Genomic DNA, 23,084 nt, shown 5'->3' with positions numbered 1-23,084 from the left:
GTTAAAGACCAAGTTATCACCTCTGAGGGACAGAAAATGTCAGTGTAATGGACTAGAAGAGTCTGCAGGGAGCCAGGACAGCCAAAGTCAATTGGTGTGCAGTCTATGGAGCTGAAGCACTTCTTAGATAACAGTCTTGCACAAAGTTGGAGAGTTTCTGAAGGAAAATCACTGTAGCGTTGAACACATAGACCTGGTCCTTTAATACGAGGCAGCAATACTTGGAGATGCAGAAATTACTCCTACATCAATAATCAAACTAACTCAGGAAGTTGGCAACACTCAATGCTGTTTTATTTGCAATTGTCTAAAATGGAGTTACAATGGACGTCGCAAAGCACGATCTCGACATATTTCTAAGCCCAACATTTATTGTAAAAATGAATCATCACTGATGTCCCACTACATGGCAAACTACAAAAACCTACTTGGTGATGTGATAGGCTTACAGAGAACATTGAAGCATACTTTCCATACTAACGGGGTTGTGATTGGGTCTGTGACATCAGGTGGACAACTAAGCCCTCCTCTAGTGCAAGTCATCTTCGTCACGTTATACATAGCGACTCAGTTATACAAACTATAGGGCTCTGTTACGTGTCCCTCTAGAATTGTATTGGCATGCTTATACCATTCTGGAATATTCCACACGCTAGCAGGCCGGTTCCCCCCGGTTCTAGGAGGACTGTTGGCCTGGTCATGCCTCCCCACCCAATCAGGCCAACATTCATCATCAGCTTCTGTACAAGTGTAAAATTACTTTGCATTTTCTTCTGTGCTTCTTTGCACAAGCATCTTCATTTCGATCCTAAAATGTTGCGTATCCTTGACATCTACCCTTCAGATATTATAGAATGTCTGTTCTTTCGTCTTGTGTATCTTTTCAGGGTGCGTCGGTTCTGTTTCGTATGATGTCACTGGTCCTTTCTCGTTCATCTTCACACTTCTTCCAGGACTCTGTCCAGAAGACCACCATTTCTTCATGAATGCATATAGGGTTTTCTCAATGGATAACTTGTTTAAAGAATTTTGTGGTACAGGCATCCTCACTGGTACTGCACGTGTCTCAATTTCCGGTTCCCAACATGGGGGCAGAGCTTCTGGTAGGGGCTTTTGGCTCTTCCTCTACACTCCCCTCTCTGGGCGATTCATCGACCACTCTCTCAATCTTCACATCAAGACATCCTCGTCTAGAAATGCTTCTTTGGAGTCCATATCTTTGACTCTTTTCAGGCATTCATCTGATTTCCCATGCTCATCAATACTCCCGGTCATAGGATTCGATTGTCCATTGCGACTGCAGTAGATCCATCTTCGCACATACTACTTGTGGTTCTTTGGATACAGGAACTTTGTTCCATCAGGTGCATAAATGCTGGCTTTCACGTAGTCTGATTTCTTAATCTGTCAATTCTTTAAATTTGAATCCTGATTCGACATCAATCGATCTTCATTCGTACTCCTTTTTTTGCAGTGTTCTTGCATTGTGTGATAATTATGCTGATCACACAGAACCCAAACATGATCACCAACAGGGCTCCAAGGAACTTGAAAGTGTACGCCATCCATTGTGGAAGCCATGAGAAGATTGACGCAAACCAGCTGTCATCAGCAATGTCTTCCACTTCGTCTTCCATCTTGACGTGTAGGTTTGTCTGCATCGTTATGGCCTCTGTCAAGGTGCCATTCTCATCGTGAGAAGGTATAAATGTGCAACATGATTCTCCAGTTTTGGCACAAACCTCTCTATCCAGAGCTGTGATCATATTCAAGACATCTGTTCTCCAGGGACATCAGTCGTATGGCTCTTAGCTCCTCCTTGATAGCATTAAATCCCTTTATGGTGGTGGTGATTGCAGGAGCTCTCATCTGTTTATCGGTAACCACTTGGTATTCGCCATCATCTGTATCCCAGCATAACAATGATAGTAAACACTGAAGAAGTCTTGCTGAACAATCTGTTCATATGGAATGGCATCAAAAGCGACTATCGATTTGGCTGAGAAATAATTCTCTCTTCATTCGATTCAGGAGTTCAATAAATCTCTTGTTCCTCAGGTCAGCATCTGCATTAGGAAACTCGCCAATATTCAGATCCCTTTTTGGAATCACCAATGCTGGAACATGAACCATCACAATGGAACATAATCCTCCCCGGTCACTGGGCAGCTTCATGTATGCTCTGGATCCAAAGGCCCAATAGTGATTGATTATCGCTACTCTCCCATCTTTCATTCCTGGTACATCAAGGAGTAGTCTGCACTGTTGATTCTCTGCAACTTTACTCGTACCATTGTTTCTGAAATATAGTTCTGCACTAGCCAAAGGCACCATCTGTAGATGACCGCCTTTGTCTTCAACCCATGTTAGCTTTGCAAGCCTCGGCTAGAGAGGTTTGCATCAATTTTCCACTTGTTCAATAACTGGCTTGTGATGACCAGTTACTGCCAGAGCTCTGCATACGACTATGCCCTCTTCCCATCCATCTGGAGAAAGTACTGTTCCCCAGATTCGCATCTAACCTCCTTTTTTAATTTTTATTTATTATTCAGCTTCAAACTTAATTGGTCTTCCCTTGACAGTTGAGCTTTGTTTATCTCCCGTCTGATTCCAGTTTCCTACATGCCAGGTTGTTCATATCTGATCACATGATTTCTGGTGTGCTCTTTCTCTTGTCTTCAAGTCTCAGACCTAATCATCTTCTTCTGGGATGACCATACTGTCACCCATGCCAAGGATGCCGTTCGACCCTGGAACTGACCTCTTGTATGACAGAGTGCAAGGTGAATCCGGAAATGAGCTGTTTGGACTTCTATTTTAATAGCTATGAATCTTAGACTTTCCCATAGCATTAAGGAGTGCACATACATAGCAATCCTCCTTTAGAAGTTCTTTTTCCCACTTCTTTCATGGGCTGATACCACATGTTCCTTAAATGTGCTGTGCTGTCTAAATAATAATTTAATTTGGAATTGTCCTCCCTTTCACTTCTTAGACCTCTTCTTTGCAAGAAGCGTGTGCGCGCTAACAACTCATGAAATACATCAGTAACCATCCTTCCTACAGGGTGAATCATAGGAACACTTGTCAGAGAAATCGGTGCCTTCACATGAGCTACTGGAGTAGAAACAATCGCATAATGCCTTGGCCTTCTCACTGTGTCTAGTTCTGCAAAGGTAACTGGAGTGGGAAGGGTTTAGGAACTCCTTCCCTTCTGGAACCATTAAAGTACAGAGTGGATCAATAGAAACAGAAAAGCGATAATGGATGCTGAACAGGCATAGATTATGCACCAATACATTAGGATCCACCATCGAGGTCTCTCCATAGATTGTTGACTTGGCTTACTTTCTGGAACTGTAATGTGCTCAATAGACCACATGATTGCAGTTAATATTAAGGTAGGAAAATCTTGTTTTATTCAGGCAATCTCTTTAGGTGCTCTAGTAGCTGTCGAATTTGCTCTCTGATCAGCATAAGTAATCTGCTGATTGCAGGTCGATTTATAGGCTCTCGCATAAACGCGTGTGTTTGTGTTCCGCCAAACAAGATAAGGGTGTACTTGAAGCAAATAGTAAAAGATTATGACAAGTAGTTTGTGGGCATCGTCATTAGACGCGGCCATCTGTACGTCCAGAAAGATGTTCAGTTAATGGTCTGATCTGTTCTGATTGCTGCCAATAATTGTCTAATTGTCAGGCCATTTTTAGGATCTTGGACAAAAGTACGGATATCAGTGCTCCTCTAAACAAGAGCAGGGTAAGCTCGAGTATAAATATGAAGACAGCAAGAGGTAGTCTGTATGTCCACATCTGATAGCACCATGGGCACCTCCAAAGAGAAACTGAGAGACAAGTCTGGGAACTGCTCCCTCTTCCAGTCGTCAGTCTAAATTTGGCATTTTCCCATTTACCTCAGCACTCCACAGTCCAATGTCGTCAAACTCCTGTGGCTCAAGAAAAGTCGCTTTCTCACTCCTTGTTATAGCAGTTACAAAGTGTCTCAGGGGAGCCACAGTCCAGATGTACACATCTCTCTACTGGAAAGTCTTTGCGTCCTCCTTCCACGTCATCGATCGAGTCTGCACGTGCTGAACTTCGTCTTGACTTGCTTCCGAATAGGTTGGGGGTTCGATGGTCTCTCCAGCGTAGATCTTCACATCTCCTAGGTATATCCAAGCTAGTCTCCCTTCGACCTTGACTGCTGACAGAGTAATGTCCTGTACAATGAAAGGGCTGCTAAATCTGGCTTGTGCCACTTTCTTGTAAAAATCCGTATTAGAACCTTATCTCCAGCAGACAATTGAGGTACACCTAGTCTCTCCTGTCCGGTTTCTGTATGGTCTTAATTTGTGTTCTGAGATCGGCACCCCGTCCGCTTTACTTGATCTGAAATGACAGATCCTAGCGGTCATAGATGTTAAGTACTCACGTAGCTCATTTTCAAACGATTCTGCAGTTGTCTGGGTATCGCTCTTAGTCCTCGATGGAGGAGTCGAAGGCTTTCTCATTCGCTTCTCTGTGATTAATTTGTGGGGTGTGAGGTGGTGGTCAGAGCCGGGCTGATATCTCAATGTATATAATGCAAGGGGCAGGCAATGCAGCCACCCCTTCTTCAGTGTCAATTTCAACTTCGCTATTCTCTTTGAGTAGACCATGGAGTCTCTCGCATATCCCGTTCGCTTGCGGGTGATGAGCAGAAGAAAACCCGTATTTAATGCTAAGCAATAAGCTCATCTGTTCAAATACTGCATTCACAAAATGGGGGCCATTATCTGAGCCCAGCACCTCACATACTCTCCATCCAGGAAATGCTTCTCAGACTAAAAAATGTGCACTGCAAGTGGCATCAGGATGTGTACATGGACCAGCTTCAATCCATCTCAAACGGGCTCACTACCACCATTATACACCTATATCCATTACAATCCTGCAGCAGATCAACATAATCAATATGTAAATGCTGAGAAGGACCATTTGGTCAAGGAATTACTCCTCGGACTGTTCGCAATGTGTGCCCAGCAGTAAATTTTTGACACATGATGCAATTTACTACATAAAACGCAACGTGTTCTAACATGTTCCGTTCAAACCAGTCCTCTGCAATGGTTGCTGCGAGGCTCTCCCTAGTAACCTGCACAGGGTAGTGTAGCTGTTCTAACGCCACCCTTAATAAGGCTACAGGAATCACCTGTTTACCAGTGCTGTCTTGTCGCCACAGTGCTTCAGAGGGGGATAAAGAACAGCCCCTCTGTGTCCACAGGTCTTTCTCGTCCTGTGGAGCTCCACCTTGAACTTCCATTAATTGGGTTTGTGACAAATGAGGAAAGCTTTCATTCACTGAACTGTTTTGTCACTTCCCAACATGACATTCTGTGTAATGGTGTTCTCAAAATGTCATATCTTAGTCAAGTGTTAACCGCTTGCATAGACCTTTGAGCCACCTCAGTGGTCCTTTGCTTAACAAAGGTCTGATTTGGCCTACGCGTTTCAGTGGTAACGGAATTAAACCACTTTCTTCAGGGCTGCAGCACTCCAAACAGTGCTGCCATTAAAGAGACAGTTTTTTGCAATGGCTGCTCACTGCACCTGTGCGTGAAAAAAACAGGATAGAAGAACATAAAGGATTGTCTGTAACTGGTGCTCTGTGTAAATTGAACATCTCTCTGCTGGGAGGCATAATAAAGTTCCTTACTCAAATTGCGTTTGTAGCCAATCGATCTAGAAAACCAGTTTAAAGTTAAAGCAACTGTTTTTATTAATTCTGGGCGTAGTTTCCTTAACGTCCCGAATGAACCTAGGGAAACACATTGTATCTTTTTTATGTTTGGTGAATGTTGGTCAGGTTAAAAAGAATCAATTATTAATGCCAAGGTCTTTAACATTGCATGCCTCAGAGTGTTGACTGCCTTTTCACAACTTGTGTGCCAAATTTTTGACTCTAGGACCACGTCTAGACGGGACATCTCCTGCTGAACTGTGTAGCTTACCTCTTATCTGAGGAAAAAGCGAGACGATCCCAGCTCCATTTGGTCCGTGATTGTTGTCTCAGCCACTCTTGCGGCTTGTTTGGAATTGACTAAGTTACTTCTACGTTTGTCATAGTGCACTTCTGTGCATGCATGACTCGCGGTTGTGAGTTTCGAAGTGAAAACGGGGGGACCATTTTGGAGTGTCTCTGTATTGGCCCAACCAAGTTGGAAGTAGCTACTCCGGAGACATTGCATCAATGTTAGCTGTGGTCACACCAAAAGTGATCACTATTGGTGATCACCACATCTGCTAAATTTTGTTTAAAAAAACCTAATGCTTATTTAATGAGTTTTGTTGATTCAAACTCACTCTATTACTTCGTGCCTATCACCTGACAACGAATCTCATTCTTTTATGGCCCCCTTTTCTGAATTAGTCATGCACAGTTGTAGTCAATGACATGGGTAGTTTGCCCGATGGCCTTATGGTTGTGCGAGTCCTTGTCGGTTGGTGTTTTCATCATGTTCTAATATAATTAGATGTATGAGTGTGGTGCTTGCAACACTAGTTCTCAGTAATGTTGTGGTTATCTTAGGTTCAATTCAATAAATTGCCACACTGTTGTAACGAATTGCTGTAAGAAAATTTAAATTAAGCAAATGCCTGACCAGGCTTGCTAGGTTTCTGTCTGTTCGTTGCAGAATGAGACAGTTTTTTGTGCCTCCTCATGTTAAGTAGAGCAAAGGACAAGTAACTTGTAAAACTAGCTTCTAGTTAAGCAAGTCCTTGCCAATTAGTGTTTTCATGATGCACTAATATAATTAGATGTCTGCGTGGTGCTTGCAACACTTATTCTCAATGATATTATGGTTATTGTAATTCCAAATTTGAAATCTGAATTAGGCAGTGCCTGCCCAGGCTTGCTGGATTTTCTTCTGTGCTTGTTGCAGAATGAGACATTATGTGCTTCCTCATGTTGAGTTGAGCAGAGGACAAGAAATGTAATCATCGAGTTGTCAAATAGTGGCTAAAATCTACCAACAGGTCTGTCAGATTAGACCACTATTTCTGTCGTAAGGTGACAGGTATTCGACAGTTTTTTGCCTAGTCATGTTAAATTGTGCAGGGGAACCAGAGTCTTGATAGAATAATGAAGTCCCCATAGATGCCAAATAGTGGCTAATGTCTGCCAACTGGTCTGTTCATTTAGACCAATCTTATCTGTCTTAACATGAAAGATCCATAATTGTTCTCTTGAACAATAGTGTGTGTAGGTTACCACCCCTCCTTGGTACAGCAATTTTTTCCAAAATAGTCCATGTGAAATCTACTGGACCATGTTTTTTCTGGATGAAGTGTTCAACCATTGGAGCCGACCATTTCTTGGTCCTAATGCAGGATCGGTGTTCGCCCAGTCTGATTTTTATAGGGCGGGATGTCCTACCTACATATCGTAGTTTCTGATGTTTGTTAATCTGCTTAGAATCACATGCTGTGCATAGGACACCTGATCAAATATTATATTTCTGATGTTGTAGTGGGTGAAGGTCTTTTGGTTCCAAAGGTTTCTCCACCCAATCTTAATGGAGGTCGATCTGTGTGTTTGGACATGCACTACATTGGGCACAGGGTGCATGCCCTACCGTAACTCCTTATTACTATTTAATAGATATCATCCATCGAGTTTGAGGAACAATCTTCCATTTGGACAGTTCCTCAGGTACAGGAGGAACTGAGCCTCAGCAACTATGAGCAACAATCCAGCAAGTTGGCTGACAAATTACTTGGCCGTGGATACCCCAAACGTGTCCTCAAGCGAGACAAAAAAAGAGCAAGAAACCTTCCCAGAGACATAGCCATGGAAAAGCATGGGAGAAGAACTGAAACCAGCGAGACTATCGCAGCAGTTTTGTTTTTTGCCGATGGTTAACCAAATTAAAAAGGAAGTACTAAAACTTTGCCCTGTTTTGAATGTAGGTCAATCTCGGATGGAGATTCCAAGATTTGCGATGAAAAGAAGACGCAATCTACCCAACTCTAATACATACGTACAAAGAACCAAAAGAACAGTAACAAAACAAATTATGGAACCAGACAGCACCAGTAGGAGTGTTGGGAGGATTACATAGTAGCCCCTTATCCTACCTACTCGCATTTGTTTGTTACCCTCACTACTTTAAATGGTTGGTGGCAGTGGTTTAATTTTCCTGCCACTGTACTGGTCTACTGCAGGCTGAATCCTCAGCTGCAGTATAGCACCCATAGATGACCATTTTGTCAAAATGGCCCCGGTCGTCTTTTCTGGCCATTTTCAGTTTGTGAGGTCGGTCTTGGGTTTTACTCTGCACGCCAAACCAGGTTTGAGCCCTTTCTTCGTTTTGCCTTTGGCGGGCTTCAGTACTGAAACCTGCCTCTGGCTCCAGTGTGTGTGCAAGGGCAGGAAGTGAGGGAGGTTCCCGAAACTACCCTGTCCTTTGTCTTTAGGAATACCTGAATGCACCCAGTCCTCCTGCTGTTTGAGTGAAGCTAGGCTGTGCATGAATGGGAGAAACCTGCATAAATGGCGAGGGGTATGGGACTGAAGACAGTCGACCACTAGGAAGAACAACCCAACAAAAAACGGAACGAAGCTTGCTGCATCCACCTGCACCGTTAAACTGCCCGGCGAAGCCCTGCTGCTCTGCTGAAACTCCTTTTTCTGATCGACAAGAGAAGCTCCACAAGGGACGGCTTCTTCCCTTGGGTTAGTGCGACCAAATAACCCGAGACGAACTCCACCAGACCACCTTCCCTGACTGGCCGCACTTCTTTGCTACTGCAGGAACAGAGTGCCATGGGCGAGAAATCCGTACTCTATTGCAATGTCTGTAATCCGTCCAGAAGCTCCAGCAGTCTACACAGGACCCTCCAGAAACAGGACGACCAGAGCTAGAGTCCTCTCGCCAGAGTTGACGACTGAAAGAGTGACGGCAACCCAACCGGTATCCAAGATCCGCAGTGGTGCTGTTTACCGAGCGCTCAATCCGCAAAGTGCTGCTGATCTGAAAATAGCCCGTAGCTGCCGCCGACCTCCAAATTGCTGCCGCAGGAGTCCCCAGACATCCTCCCTCTCGTACCTACGACTGAAGCCCAGGAACACAGGATCTGCATCGCTGCATCCAGACGGAAACCAGCTGGACCCTCTTCTAACCAAAGGTACTGTTCTGACTTACCTCAGTGTCTGTAGCTTGCTCTTCTCAGTTGAGACTTGCAGTAGCTTCTTTGCTAGAGTTGATTTCACTCTACCCTACACAAGTGTAACCGCTTGTGACCCTACATTGATTTTTCTTCAACAAATTTTAACTTTGTGCAAGACTTTTACTATCTAAGTGCCTCCACTCCATAGACTTTGCTCAAATTGACTTTGGCTGTCCTGGCTCCTTGCAGACTCTTCTATTCCATTTGACTTTGATTTTTACTGTCCCTCATAGGTGATGCATTGGTTTTAAACTAATATTGCTGGGAAAGGTTTTTAGCTAGGCTTCATTGGAAGATTTAAATTGCTTACTAGTGATATATGAATGCAATGACTGTCCTAGTTGGTGAAGTCACCTCAGGGTGTGGAACTTGTAAGAAGCACCTACTAAAGAGTATCTACTAGCTTTGTTTTAATTCTGAACACGTATTATAAAGTTTACTTGATTGCTTCATATATTTACCCTTGTTTAACAAATGCTTAATTTATTTAATGGTCATTTTTAATTATTATTTTAACTACAAACCTTGAGTGTAAATGTTAAAGGATATTTGTACCGCGCAGTCCCCTGGCGCTCTGGCGGCTCTGAAAAGGGAAGGGGGTTGAGTTAGTTGGAATAAGTGGGAAAAGTGCAAGAGCAGTGATGGGCCGTTGACCGCCTCAACCCGGTTGACACCATTCGCTGGGCTTGGTGTTTTCGGTCGGTAGACCACGTGTGTTGTGCGAGTCTGTTTTGTTGCGGTGTAGTGAAGTTTGTGCAGTTTGTTGTGCCACAGGGTTGTTTAGATTAGAGTTTGAGAGGTGTATGCAGAGTGGGAAGTTGTTAGTGGGTTGGTTATTGGCATCGCTGTCTGGAAGTGATGTGCTAAATGTCTACGTTCTTTCTAGGTGTGGCGCGTGAGCATCTCTGCATTTCTATCTAGATCTGGCATCGGCCAATATTCAGAATCCCTTCTATATATGACGCCCACCAGTATTCACAACTGTGTCTAAATTGGCCCATGTGCACCTTTGAAACCGGTTATATGTGAGGCAAGCAAGTGTACGCAATTCCATCCTAATCTGGCCTTGATAGCATTCCCAATACATTTCAGATGCAGGATTGGTCAACTGCTACTCTATCAGATGTGGTGGTCGGCATTTCCAATCCTACCCAGCTGCTCGCGCGGGTTACCGCTCATAACCCTATCCAAGTGTGGTACATGCCAACGCTTGCAACAACGTCCAGGCACGTCACCTGCCATCATTCAAAGCTTCATCCGTTGCCGGCGCATGCCAACGTCCACAACTCTGCCCAAATGTTCCACTGCTAACATTCACAATTCCATCCAAGTATCACCCTTTGTAGCGCTCATGGGGTGGGCGAGGTTGCCAATTTCTGTTCTACAGAGGTTTTTGCTTGTGTCCTATTCCATCTAGCGTCTCTCTTGTTGTTGTAGGAGTTTCCCTTAGTCGGTTCTAGGGGTTGTCTCTGTCCAGCTTGTTTTGGTGGATTTCATTGCTACAGCTCACATTTACCCCGCTTGAGCTAAGCCTGGCTCCTCAGTCACACTAGCAACTTGTGTAGTACAGGCCTATAGCAATAGGTGGGTTACCTAATACCCAGAGGACAAGGGTTGTGTAGTCTCCCCAGGGTTACTACATCAATTCAACACCCACAGGACCGTTTAAGGGTTAAGTGTCACCCGCTGAACTGTGCGGTTCGATGCCCTCCACGCAACATCATGCGACTGGGCACCCTTCTGGAACAGGCTATCTCTCTAGAAAATCCTGTCGCCGTGCCCCATCTAACAGCGCACAAGTGCCGGGGGGGGTCGCTGACAGCGACTCGAGACCCTCTATATAGCCGCCAAAACTTCGCAAAAGCCTTTCTGAGATTATCTCGGCGGCCAAGGAGTATCGGAGCACCCCCTGTCGTCAAGAGGACTATTCTGAAGCACTGCAGCCTCTCTAAGGCCTTATTAGGAACGTCTCCCACTTTGAGGACCCCTTTCCTCTTCCTGACCATTCAGTTTATGCTCTATGTACTAGGGTAAGTTTGAGCAATACATGGACAATATGTCCCAGTTCAGTCACTTCCCAGACCGCTATAATACCTAAGAGACCTAGGAAATTGGACTCTTGCCCCATCCCCTGCAAATTGCAGAGGCTCCCCACCGATGCACAGGGACACCAAGAAGACATTTTGCAGGTCCCATAAGACCCAAACCAGGAGGAATCTTATGAAGGTTAACCCTTTTGATCAGGATCAGGACCCAGACTGGGCCCAGGCGGAGGATCAGGGTCCTGGCTTACACCGACACATACTGTCGACCCAGACGCCATCTGTCTGGATCCCCCTGCTACCCTTCCACAAAGAGTCGTCCCCTCTGGATGACCAGATGATCAGTTCCATTTTAAAAAGAGCAGCTGTCCATTTTAAAATTGCGACGCACGAAGCCGCTCCAGACTCTGACTTTGGAGGATATCCACAAGGAGAAGAATCCAACTAGCCAAGCTATCCCTTGCTGTCCCTGTCTCACTCGGGCAGTTAACCCCCGGGTGGAGAAATGATTTCGTCCTCAGACTCCCCCATACCTCCCACCCCCTCTATATTAGGGGTCCTACTACAACCGACTCCTTAGTCGTTATGACCGAAAAGGCATGGGTCCTCCTTGAAAAAGAAAACCTTACTTGACCCTGCCATTCCATCCAACTATAGGCCAATCACCACACCACTGTCCTCTTCCTGCTAAGAATCCTTGACTGCGCAGCCTACCTGCAGTGTCACCAGTTCCTGGAGGACAACAAAATCCTAGGTATGCGTCAATCTGGCTTCCGCCCAGGGCAGGGGACTGAAAATGCCATTGTCAACCTAAAGAATCAGTTGGATGAGATCAGGAATAAAGGAAACTCTGCCCTGTTCCTCTTCCTAGACCTATCTGCGGCATTCGACTTGGTTAACCACCAAATCCTCTGCCGCCACCTCACCACTTGCGCTTATTTCTCTCCACCCGCCACAGCCTGAATTGCCTCCTTCTTGGAAGGTAGGTTAATGGGGGTCTTTTCGGAGACTGCTAACGCCTTGCCATCTCCCATCACCAGTGGTGTTTCTCAAGGGTCTTGCATCGCCTTGACCCTTTACAACATCATTACCAGGCCACTCTTTCACATCCTACACCCTCGGCATAGCCTACACCAACTATGCCGATACTCCAATCCTGATCCCTCCTTCAGGCAACTACTCGGATGGCTCCACCACCCTCAACATGTACTCTACTATACAGGAATGGATGGCAGCTAATCCTCTTTGTCTCAACAGCGACAAGACAGAAATCCTAATTGTAGGTTCACCATATGCCCTCAAACAATCAGTACACTGCCTTCCGGATTGAAAATGTGCCTGATTCCCGTCTCATCCTTGGTAAAGACGCTAGGAGTTTACCTCAACGCTTCTCTCACTAAACAAGTGCTTTGCCTCTTCTGCAGCCTTTGCCACTAAAGTCCTCAGCGGAGCCAGACCCTTCCTCACCAAAAATTCCTCACCAACAATTGCCCATGCCATCATAGGCTCCAAGATAGACTACTTCAATGTCCTATTTTCGGGCACCCCCTCTGGCAATATCCCAAAACTACAAGCCGTCCAAAACCATGCCTTAAGCAGACCTCCATATCCAATGTCCTGTTCTCGGGCACCTCCTCTGGAAAAATCCCAAAACTACAAGTCCACAACCATGCTTTGGGAGCAGCCTTCCATAGCTCGAAAAGAGAACACATCTCCAAAGCTAGAAGAGAAGCACACTGGCTCCCCATCCAGGCGCGTATCACCTTTAAAACACTCTACATTACCCACAAGTGCCTCTCCATTACAGCACCCCAATACCTTTATCCAAAGTTCATGCTTCAAGACATACTAGGACCCCCTACACTGATCGACCCGTCGTGCCCAAATTAGAAACGCAAAGCCGGAGCTTCAAGCTTCCCCTACTACAGGCAAACTCTGGAATGACCTCCCACCCACCTGAGGGCTGAGAAATTCTACTGGATCTTTCGGAAAGCTTTCAAAACTCAGCTGTTCTCCTAAACATGCAACACCACCTGCACACTGATCTACCTGTCAAACAATGATCGCCATCTCTAACACACTATATAAGTTCTCAATTTATGTAATTGTCCTACAATTGCAACTGCACCAATGCTACCCTTGTTTTTTCATGTCTAAAATCACAATCGTATGACAAAGCTTGTTCTGGACTTGTACCTGCAACAGCGCCTCAATGCTTCTGGGTTGTTTGTGCGCTTTACAAATTAAATAAATAAAAACAGGGATGCCGGTTTTCACAAAAGCAGGTGTAAAGTTCCCTTCCCCGGTCCTGTCCTTAGCAGAAGGTATCACAGGTGTAACCTTTTTGACAACCCTGGCTGGAACTGTAGTCCTGGATTCTTCCCTGGGATGGGGAGCTTGCATGAGGGATCTGAAGATCCACGTTCTTTGGTCCCCATCATATTCAAGACTACACAAACCTTTTTGAGCTGCGGGGGATTAGACTGGCACTGGTGGCCTTTTTGCCTTCCATACAGTAGAAGAATGTCCTGATGATGGACAACATGGCAACAATGCACTACCTCAACAAGAGGGTGGGAGGGGGGGGGGGGGGTCCGCTTTCAAAGCCAAAACAACCAGACATTTTCTCCAAAGGAGCCCTATACAATATTTAATAGGCACAATGTGGTTTTGATGGCTGACCTATGCTACCTTTCCCAGGTGGTGTCAGATTTCCACTTCAGTTTTTGACTACCATTTTTAGGAGCCTTTGTTGGAGAGAATTTTCTTTTCTGTGCTTATTCCCTTCAACCTTGGAGACTCCCATCTCTTTTGCTGGACTTAGGTTTTTTTTTGTTTTTATTTTAACTCGTGAGTGGGACCTTTGTCCTCCCTCTCATGGGTTTTTACCTGATTTGGATGTTATGTTTTCACTCTTTTGGAGTCTGACAAACTCCATAGGCATCTGCTTTTTTTTGGGTGATGCACTGCAACTTCAGTGCATTGTCACTGAGAAACCCTCTGAATTTCTCTTAAGGGTGAAATACCTTTTGTTGGGTGTACTAGCGTTCCCAAGAATAGTAAAGTGAAATTGACTTTACTTACCTTTTCTCTTTGTAGGTCCAGCACACACCACCTTATGTGGATTGCTGGGGGTTACTTAGTAGCCCCTTGTACTACTTTCCCATGGAACATTTTTTGTTCCCCTCACTACTTTAAATGGCTGGTGGCAGTGGTTTAATTTTTCCTACCATTGTTTTTCTGTGCAGGCTGAACCCTCCGCAGCAGTACCGCACCCATGGGTGACCATTTTGTCAACATGGGCACCCATCTTCTTTTTTCGCAGTTTTATGTTTGTGAGGTCTTTCTTGGCTTTTACTCTGTGCGTTGAGACAAATTTGATCCCTTTGTTTGTCTTGCCTTTGGAGGGCTTGTTATGCAGTAGTACCCTTTGGGTACACTACAACAACCCTGACCTCCTGGCAATAGGAACCCAACCTTTGGTAGCAGTCTGTACTACACAGGTTGGTAGCGTGTTGAGTAGGCAGGCGTACCTCAAGACGGGGGTCAATGTGAGCTCTAGAGGAGTTAAACAGAGATTCACAGTGACAAGTATTCAAATACACTCTTACACACAAGGTTTCTTGATTAAACAATTATTGATTTAACAAGTCAGTTTGAGTAAGCCTTCAGAAGGGGCAATATAATGGTAACAACAAATACACTCCAAAATACACACTCTGAGTTCCCCTAAATCAGCAAATAGCCATTTGGGATGGCACACAGATTCTTCCTACACCCTCAGGGGACTTCAATAGATAGGACACTGTGGACATTAATATCTCACTGATGCATTTAGGGCAATACTTAGGAGCAAGTGAAAGAAAAAAGTTATTGGACTAAAACAAGAGATCTCACAAATATTCTGAAGCAGGAAAGTACTTTTGGTAACCCCAATGCAAAGTAAATTAACCCCTTCCTGGAAGGAGGGCTAAACGCAGTCAGAGGGAAGAATTATTATTCAGGGAGCCAGGCCAAAGTCAATTGGACAAAAGTCAAGGTGAGCTGAAGCAATTCTTGCAGGTAGCTAAAGTCTTGCACAATTGTAGAAAAGAAGATATCAAAGTAGGGCCACAAGCTGGTTAGGCTTATGAGGTAAAGAAGCTGTTCGCAACTCTACAGAAGCAACCTAGACAAGTCTCCACTGAGAACACGAGGGGTTACGCAACAAGTATATCCCGTGTGTCTAAATACTCATCTAGCAGTCAAATGCTACCCTTTGCTATTGAAAAGGCTGGTGGCAGTTGTTTTACAACAAACTTCCATGATTTTTCCCAACCGCGAACACCGGTAGCTAAAAATCACGGGAGCCATATTTTTCAAGGTGGTGCCTTTGTTTAAACCGGTCCCGGTCTTCTTTTTTTGCAGTTGTTTTTTTTTTTTTTTTTTTTAATATAGAGGTCCTTCTAGTGTTTGTCTCTGCGCGCCAAACCAGGGTTGGTCCCTTTGTTCGTGTGCCTTTGGCGGGCTTCAGGACTGAAGACCCCCTCTGGCATCTGGGTGTCTGGGGTGGGCAGGAAGTGAGAGAGGTGCCAGAAACTCCCTGTGCGCTTAGTCTCCTAGGAGCCCCAAATGCACTCTGGTGTGATTGGCTGGCTGACTGTCCGGCAAGGACAGCCACCTTGCTGTGTGAGTGACAGCTAGGCTGGAATGAAAGGGAGAGAACTGTTTAAAAGGTGGGTCTCTTGGACTGGAAAGCAGTCGACCACTGGATGAAGGAACCGAAGACTAGCTGGAAGAGGACGGCTGCTGCAAATCCTGGACCGTTGGTTTGCCCGTTGAAGCCCTGCTGCAGGTCCGAATTGGCCAAGTTCATCTCGCCAGAGAAGCCCCTTCAAGGACTAATTCTTCCTTTTGAATTGGTGGGACCAATCAACTCGTAAACCACCTGGATACCATTCTGGAACTGAAGTGACTTCATCTTGTTTTCTTTTTCAACGATCCCGTACAGTGAAGGAGTCCCCCGACGTCCTTGTTCGTTGCCCCCCCCCCCACAGAGGCTCAAGAACAGTGAGATCTGCAGGACCTGCCGGGAACCAACATCTTCAGCTGCATTTTGTTCTTCATAATAAGGTACTGTGCCAAACTGATTGAGAGAACGCCACTCTCGCGGAGAAAGTTTGTGAAACTTTACCAGCTTGCAGGCCTAATCAGCTTGTGACCCGACATGAGTCACTTTCACCTAAACTACGTCTGAGAACTTTTGCAAAGACTTTACCGTTTGATACGAGAACTGCTCTTTCCTATCCAGAACACTAGCCCATTGACTTTGGCCTGGCCTATTGACTTAAATTGAACTCCTCTGGTGAATTGAAACTATTTGCACTGTTAACAAGTATGTGATCTATTCTACTTACCTTGCCCCTTTTGCTCACTCCTAAGTAACTGAACTGCCATTTGGCTCCTATATCAGGGGAGCTCGAAGTTTTGTATTGAAGTGTATTGGTATATAATATGCTGTCTTCTAGTGAAATGTTTTCTAAATGATTGTGTAATAAATTAAAGTGTTTAGTGTTTACTTCAACCACTGTGATTGAAAGTCCTCTGTGTAATTACTTGTACTGCTCACATTCACTCTTGAGATAAGCCTGGCTGCTCAGCTCGCTAGCAAAAACTGTGGTACAGACTTGTACCAAAGGTTGGTTTGGCTGACACCTGTAGTCCTAATTGTGTGTAGTGGTCCCAGAGGTTAACTTCCATTCAGTGGCACTTTGTGGTTTCAACTCCTCGTGTCTCAGCAAATAGCACCACCGCTGACTCTTGGCTGTTGAGCTGGGCTTTTCTTGAATCTGGGGTCCAGCACCCTGTTGAGGTGGCTCAGGCTTGGTCAGTCCTGCTTCCTGGGAGCCCGTAGGATCTTCCTGGAGCTCTTGGCCAACTTAAAAGCAACGCACGCGATCTGGTGTGCCTCTCCCTGGCTCTTTGGTTCCTGCAGCAACTGCAGTGGAAATAAAACCAGCTTCGAGAGGTTGTCCAGGTGGCTTATGTTGGAATTGACTGGTCCCACCAACTCAAGGGGAGAAGTCGTCTTTACAGGGCTTCTCTAGTCGAAATGAATTTGGAGCTTTAGCACAGAAGCAGGGTTTCACCGGGCAAACAAACGGTCCAGGAGTTGCAGCAGGCGTCTCTCCCAAGTTGTTCTTCGGATTCCTTCGTCCAGTGGTTGACTCTGCCTTCCAAGCCAAAAAGGCTTGCCTTTTTATGCAGGTTTCTCCCATTCATTCCACCCTAGTTCAGTCACCCAGCAGGGTGGCTGTCCTTGCCGGACAGCCAGCCGGCCAATCACCTAAGAGTGCATTTCTGTCTCCTAGGAGACTAAGCACAGGGAGTTTCAGGCACCTCCCTCGCTTCCTGCCCCTGCCAGACACCCTGGAGCCAGAGGCAGGCTTCGCTTGTGAATTGAATCCCACCAAAGGCAAAATGAATAGAAGGACGAAACCTGGTTTGACGCGCAGAGTAAATGTTGAGCAGGACCTTTCCGGCAAATGGTGAAAAAAGACGACCAGGGCCATTTTGACAAGATGGGCACCCATGGGTGCTTTACCAAGGCCGCAATTGCAGCCCACGGTAAAAACACACAATGGTAGTAAAAAGTAAACCACAGCCACCAGCCATTAATTGTAGAAAGGGTAACAAATGTTACATGAGAAACTAGACAAAGGGGATACTAAGTAACCCCTCTAGCACCCTATTGTAAGGTAGTGTGTGCTCGGTCTAGAAAGTTACACATTGTAAGTAAAGTCAATTTCACTTCACTGGTCTTGGAAACAGTACTTTATCCAAGAGAAGGTATTTAAATCTTTGCGAAATCTACGAGACTTCCCTGTGCCACTGCACTGAAGGTGCTTTACACAATGTAAAGATGATGCCTATGGGGTTTGTCAGACTCCAAAGTTAAAAAAACACAGAAAACAAATGGAATTAAGTACAAAGTTCAGCAAAAAGAGCTGGGGGGGTCTCTAAGGTAGATACGAATTAGCACATTTCTGAGCATTCTCCCTAGCAAGGGTATTTCTAGATGTATTGTTTCCTGCAACAATACAAGAAAGCCACTCCTGGGAAGCCTGACTGTACAATCTAGCAGGAGCAGAGCAGCAATGACTGCATTTCATGTCTCCCTAGCATTTGCCTGGTGGTGACTAGGATTATGTTGCTTACCTTTACCAAATAGGATTGCATCTGTACAGGTGCAAGTTCACAATCTGTGCTGGCACAAGTGGTGTTGCAACATCTATTATGTAAGGAGTGAGGTTTACAGCCTGCGCATGGTAAGAGCTGGACTTGCATTGTAATATAATCGAAGCATTGTAATGTAATCGAAGTATGTGAATCCACAAAAGATCGAAAGCTGAAGAAATACATTATTTAACTGATCGCCTGGGTCCCGTATCTTTCAAAGATTCACATGTGATCCACCTTATGGGAGGGTTGACGCAAAACATGTTTAAGAATCTAACATAATCTTCGTAGGCAGAGCCCATGATGATCCACCTCTGTGGGCAAATGACCTAAAATGAGGTCTCTGACTGTCTTTCTCCATATGGCTTTCTAAATATGTACAGGCGAGTATTGAGAGTATATGAATCAATGAAAGAAAGAAAGAAATGTTTGAACAGTAAGCGGTAAGTAAAAATGTCTTTTTTTTAGTTTGAGTTATAACATTTTCTTAATACCTATATTATTGCTTTTTGTTTAATGGAATTTTCCGGTCATCCATTGGTTTAAATGTACTACAAAGTATATGACGTTTTTTGACGATGCTATAAAACTTGACGAAGTAGTTGAACTTTCTATTACTGTTTTGTTCATGGTTAACTTTATTTTTGCTGTAATTGACCATAATCTGTTTTATGGAAGCAAAGGTTAGATATTTTAACAGGTTTTTGAGTTAAATTTTGTGGAGTTGATTTCAGTATTGTATTTTTGAATTAAATGCTGGCTTTGTTGAGACTTGCACTACTAGAGTAATGATAAAATGTACTAAACATGGATTTTCTTTTTTTTATAGTGGTATGTGCAAGCTACATGTGCAACACAAGGAACCGGTCTTTATGAAGGTCTTGACTGGCTGTCAAACGAGCTCTCAAAGCGCTAAAACAAATGTAATATTTTTTAATTAAAGGACATTTTGATGGAAGCAATCTTGACTTGTTGCAACAAAACCGGTTTGCGTCTTGATTTGAACCCACAACTGGATTTGCAGCAAAGTGTTTCAGATTATGTTGCCAAGTGTTTACAGAGTTGCATATTATGCCTGCAGTAATATGCAAAGGTTAAAGATAATTTATACACAGAGGAGGTGTTCTGATTTTATTTCCTCTAATGCCAAGAGCTTGTATGCAGTAATTCTACTGTTGTACTGTTGGACAGTAGCCTTTCCACACACACTTGTCTTTATCCTTCTAGCTTAAAATATAATTGCACTTGACCAGCTCACATTCTTATTCTATATGCAATCTATGTAGCTGGTATTATTGCACTGGCTTTCTAGATTGTTCCTAAATACAGACTGGTGTGAGGTAGTCTGTTTATTTTATTTTTTTTTTTGTGCGTTGCGGTTTCGTGCCGCTAGCCATTTCAAGAAGCCTATGTGAATTTTCAACTCTGTGCAGATAGTAAAATCTACTTAATGAAGTTTAAAATTGTTTCTTTTTTCCGGACTACTTTGATGCCCCAATAAAGGGATATTTTTAGAGATTCCATGTGCCATTTTACTTTTCTGTTGCCCTGTTTTTTTGCTCTATCATTTGCTGAAGTGTTGCATTCCATTTCTATTTATTTATCTCCTCTGCCAAAAACAACTGTACTGTTGCTCATGTCAGTCACAAAGATGTTTTTCAAAACACTATTTTCAAATAAAATGCACTGAGGAACGTTTTTATTCACCCTCCTTTTGTTAATCCAACATTCCTGTGAATTGGATCAGATTGATAAAATATGTTCTGTGCTGGTTACAGAAAGCTCATTTTGAGGTTTTTAAAAATTCAGCAAATTCTTTTTTCATATTGTACTTACTATGTTGCATGTGAACATCTTAGCTTGACTGTTTTCTACCCAATTGTACCATAGTTCTGAAGATTGGTTTACTGTTTGAGCATATATCTTCATGAAGCAAGATTTTCGGAAAGTCCTCAAATTCAATAATGGACATTTCTTTTATTACCCCTTTGAATTGTAATTCCTAATTAAAAATAAAATGTTAAGGTTTTTCAGTGAATTCTTTTGTTATAAACCCAGAAGCATCAATCTCATTCACAAATCGAATAATTGTAACAGCCCTTACAAGATGCTGCACACCTCTCTGGGACATTTTGAGAATATTCCCCTCACATGCATGACCTGATTTACCCTGTTTTTGCCCTTTGGGCCACCTGCATGTCATTCAATATCCATCTCCCTGGCAGAGGAAATGATGGTAATGTGCAGTGTTTCACCACAAAGTTGAAAAAAACTGCCCACGTGAAACAAATATTTTGAAAAGATTTGCGTGCAAAGGGCATTGTGCAGATGGAAGGAGATTGGTTTGGTGACAGGAGATGACCTGGATTTTTGTGGTGGTTTGGGGCGGCAGGGCTTCACTTTAAGCCATATTGCAATTGGATTGTACAGGCATCTTCTAGACAAAGCATCTTGAACTAAGATGTAGTTTGCTGTTGCAGTCCTCTGTTCCAAGTCTTAAACTGTATCCTCATGTGTAACACTTTTTTCTAGCTTTCCTGCATGCGTGTTCCCCAGGTGGGGACAGACAAGTGCTATGGCTTTGCATTGGCAATGGCTGAGAGGCTGTCGATGGGTCATACACGCGCCCCCCCCCCCCCCCCCCCCAGGTCCCTGTTTAAGAAATTCTTTTGTGTATATATGGTATGCCTCCACTTGGAATGTTGGGGGCTCTCCAAGTAAACCATGTGCAGGATACAGTGACTCTAATTCACAAACTCACTCCCGTAGTATGGTGGTATTAAAACCTTTTTTTAAACTTCAGGCATGCAAGCGCTTTCCAAGGCCACTCTCCAGGTCCATCAATTCTGCTTCATCCACTAACTGTCCACACTCTTGCCTCACAGCCACACCATTGTTCGGAGTGTGAGGACTGTATGTCCATGACAGCTAAAGCCCTGAAGGAACGTAGGGGGAAGCTGGAAAAAGGTAAGACTTCTAAAGCTTCTTCTTCCTCGACAAAGTCGAGACATTCGTCTCCTCGTCACCATTCGCGCTCCAGGTCTCGAAGCGGGTCCCATCATTCTTCGAGATCGAAGCACTCGAAAAGGAGACGCCGAAGATCCCCTTCGTCCTCCTCTTTCTCTTTCACCTAAGAGAATCCCTTGCCCCACGAAGCATAGTTCCTGGGCTGAATGGGTGGAATTCCGAAAAAATATAATGAGCGTCTTCGAGAAAGCGGCCTCGACCCCCTCGAAGACTGCCGAGAGCGATGCTCTGGTCGAAAGACCCGAAGGTCCAAAACGCCGCGAGTCGCAGAACCCGGCGAAGGAAGCTTCTTGAGCGCGTCACGAACCCTCGAGTAAAGCAAAGACCTCGATTCCTTCTTCGAAGGTTCCGTCGACGCCGAGGTCGGTGTCTTCGACGCCGTTGTCGAAGGGACCTTCGACACACTGGTCTGTCGACTCGACGCCATCCTCGACACCGGCGGTGACGCCAAGGAAAGTCACGGTTGCGGCGCACCCAGTGGCTATTCCCAGGTCTTCGATGTCGTCGATATCCTCGAGCAGAATTCCGATTCTATCGAAGACCTCGAGGCCTCCACCTTTGTTTTCGATGCCACTTTCGAAGCCTTCGACGTCTGTGTCGACGACATCGACATTTTCGAGGCCGATTACGCAAGTTTGGCACCCTCTGCCTTGGAGATGGGTTTCACACCCTTTGTGAGCTCAGACCAATTATGGAAGAGGGAGAACTGTCTAATCAAGAAGAGCCATTTGAGTTGCAGGGATCTGCAACCCCAGTTCAAGAGGAGTTATCCTCAGAGGAACGCAGATTAAAGGAACTCCATGATTCCTTACATGAGGCAAGTGGTTTAGACACTTCCCCAGAGGTTGAGTTCGCTAGGCCAGACCCGGGGGATCATGCTGAAACCCATTATAGACCCTTAATGGCCAGGATTACAGAATTTATGGGGTGGTCAACACCTTCACAGGCTTTCCAACAGGATCACATCACGGATATTCTTGATAAAGGTCCACAGGAGGATCCTGTAGTACCTTTTTCATAAAGCTCTTCAAAGAAAAATGACGAACTGGGAAACCGCAGATGTCGTCCCGGCAGTAAATAAAAAAACTGTCTGCGAAATACAGGGTATCTTGTCCAAACACCCATCCCCAGAAAGTCTGGTGGTACAGGCAGCATCTTCTACTGACATCAAGACTGCTTACCCTACCGTCCCACAGGACAGGGACGATAAGAAATACGATGCTATGGCTAAGAAAGTCTTTTCGGCATGTAGCATAGCGTTAAAATCTATTAATGCTACTTGCACCCTTGCTAGATTTAGTCATACACTTTGGGAGTGTGCTTCTACAGCGGCTGACTGCATCCCGGAGGGAGAAGAAAGGGAGGCGTTCCTAAATATCATAAGGGACGGTAAAGACGCTATGTGCGAAGCCCTCCAGACGGGCATTGACTCGGCTGACCGTATCAGCAGAGCAATGGCGGCAAGTACAACAACCAGGACATTTGCTTGATTGAGAGTCTGGTTTTGCCCCAGATGTGCAAGCCAGGCTCTTGAATATGCCATTTGATGGCTCTTCTTTGTTTGGGAAAAAGGCGGATGACAGTTTAG

The 23,084-nt window shown here is 44.7% G+C and overlaps 1 protein-coding gene across 1 annotated transcript in view; it reads left to right on the top strand.

The window, feature by feature from the left end:
* Window positions 1–20,507, top strand: part of ARF4 (ARF GTPase 4) — a 144,810-nt gene extending 124,303 nt beyond the window's left edge. The window contains exon 6 of the mRNA XM_069643680.1: window positions 19,299–20,507. Within this exon, the coding sequence (XP_069499781.1) occupies window positions 19,299–19,385 (87 nt within the window). The 3' untranslated portion in view covers window positions 19,386–20,507. The remainder of the gene's footprint in view (window positions 1–19,298) is intronic.
* Window positions 20,508–23,084: the final 2,577 nt, after the last annotated feature.

This window comes from Ambystoma mexicanum, chromosome 2p, assembly GCF_040938575.1.
Source record: "Ambystoma mexicanum isolate Mex_15411 chromosome 2p, UKY_AmexF1_1, whole genome shotgun sequence".
In the NCBI taxonomy this organism is placed as follows: Eukaryota; Metazoa; Chordata; class Amphibia; order Caudata; family Ambystomatidae; genus Ambystoma; species Ambystoma mexicanum.
Note: the sequence above shows the minus strand (reverse complement) of the source record. Positions and strands in the feature narration are given on the sequence as shown.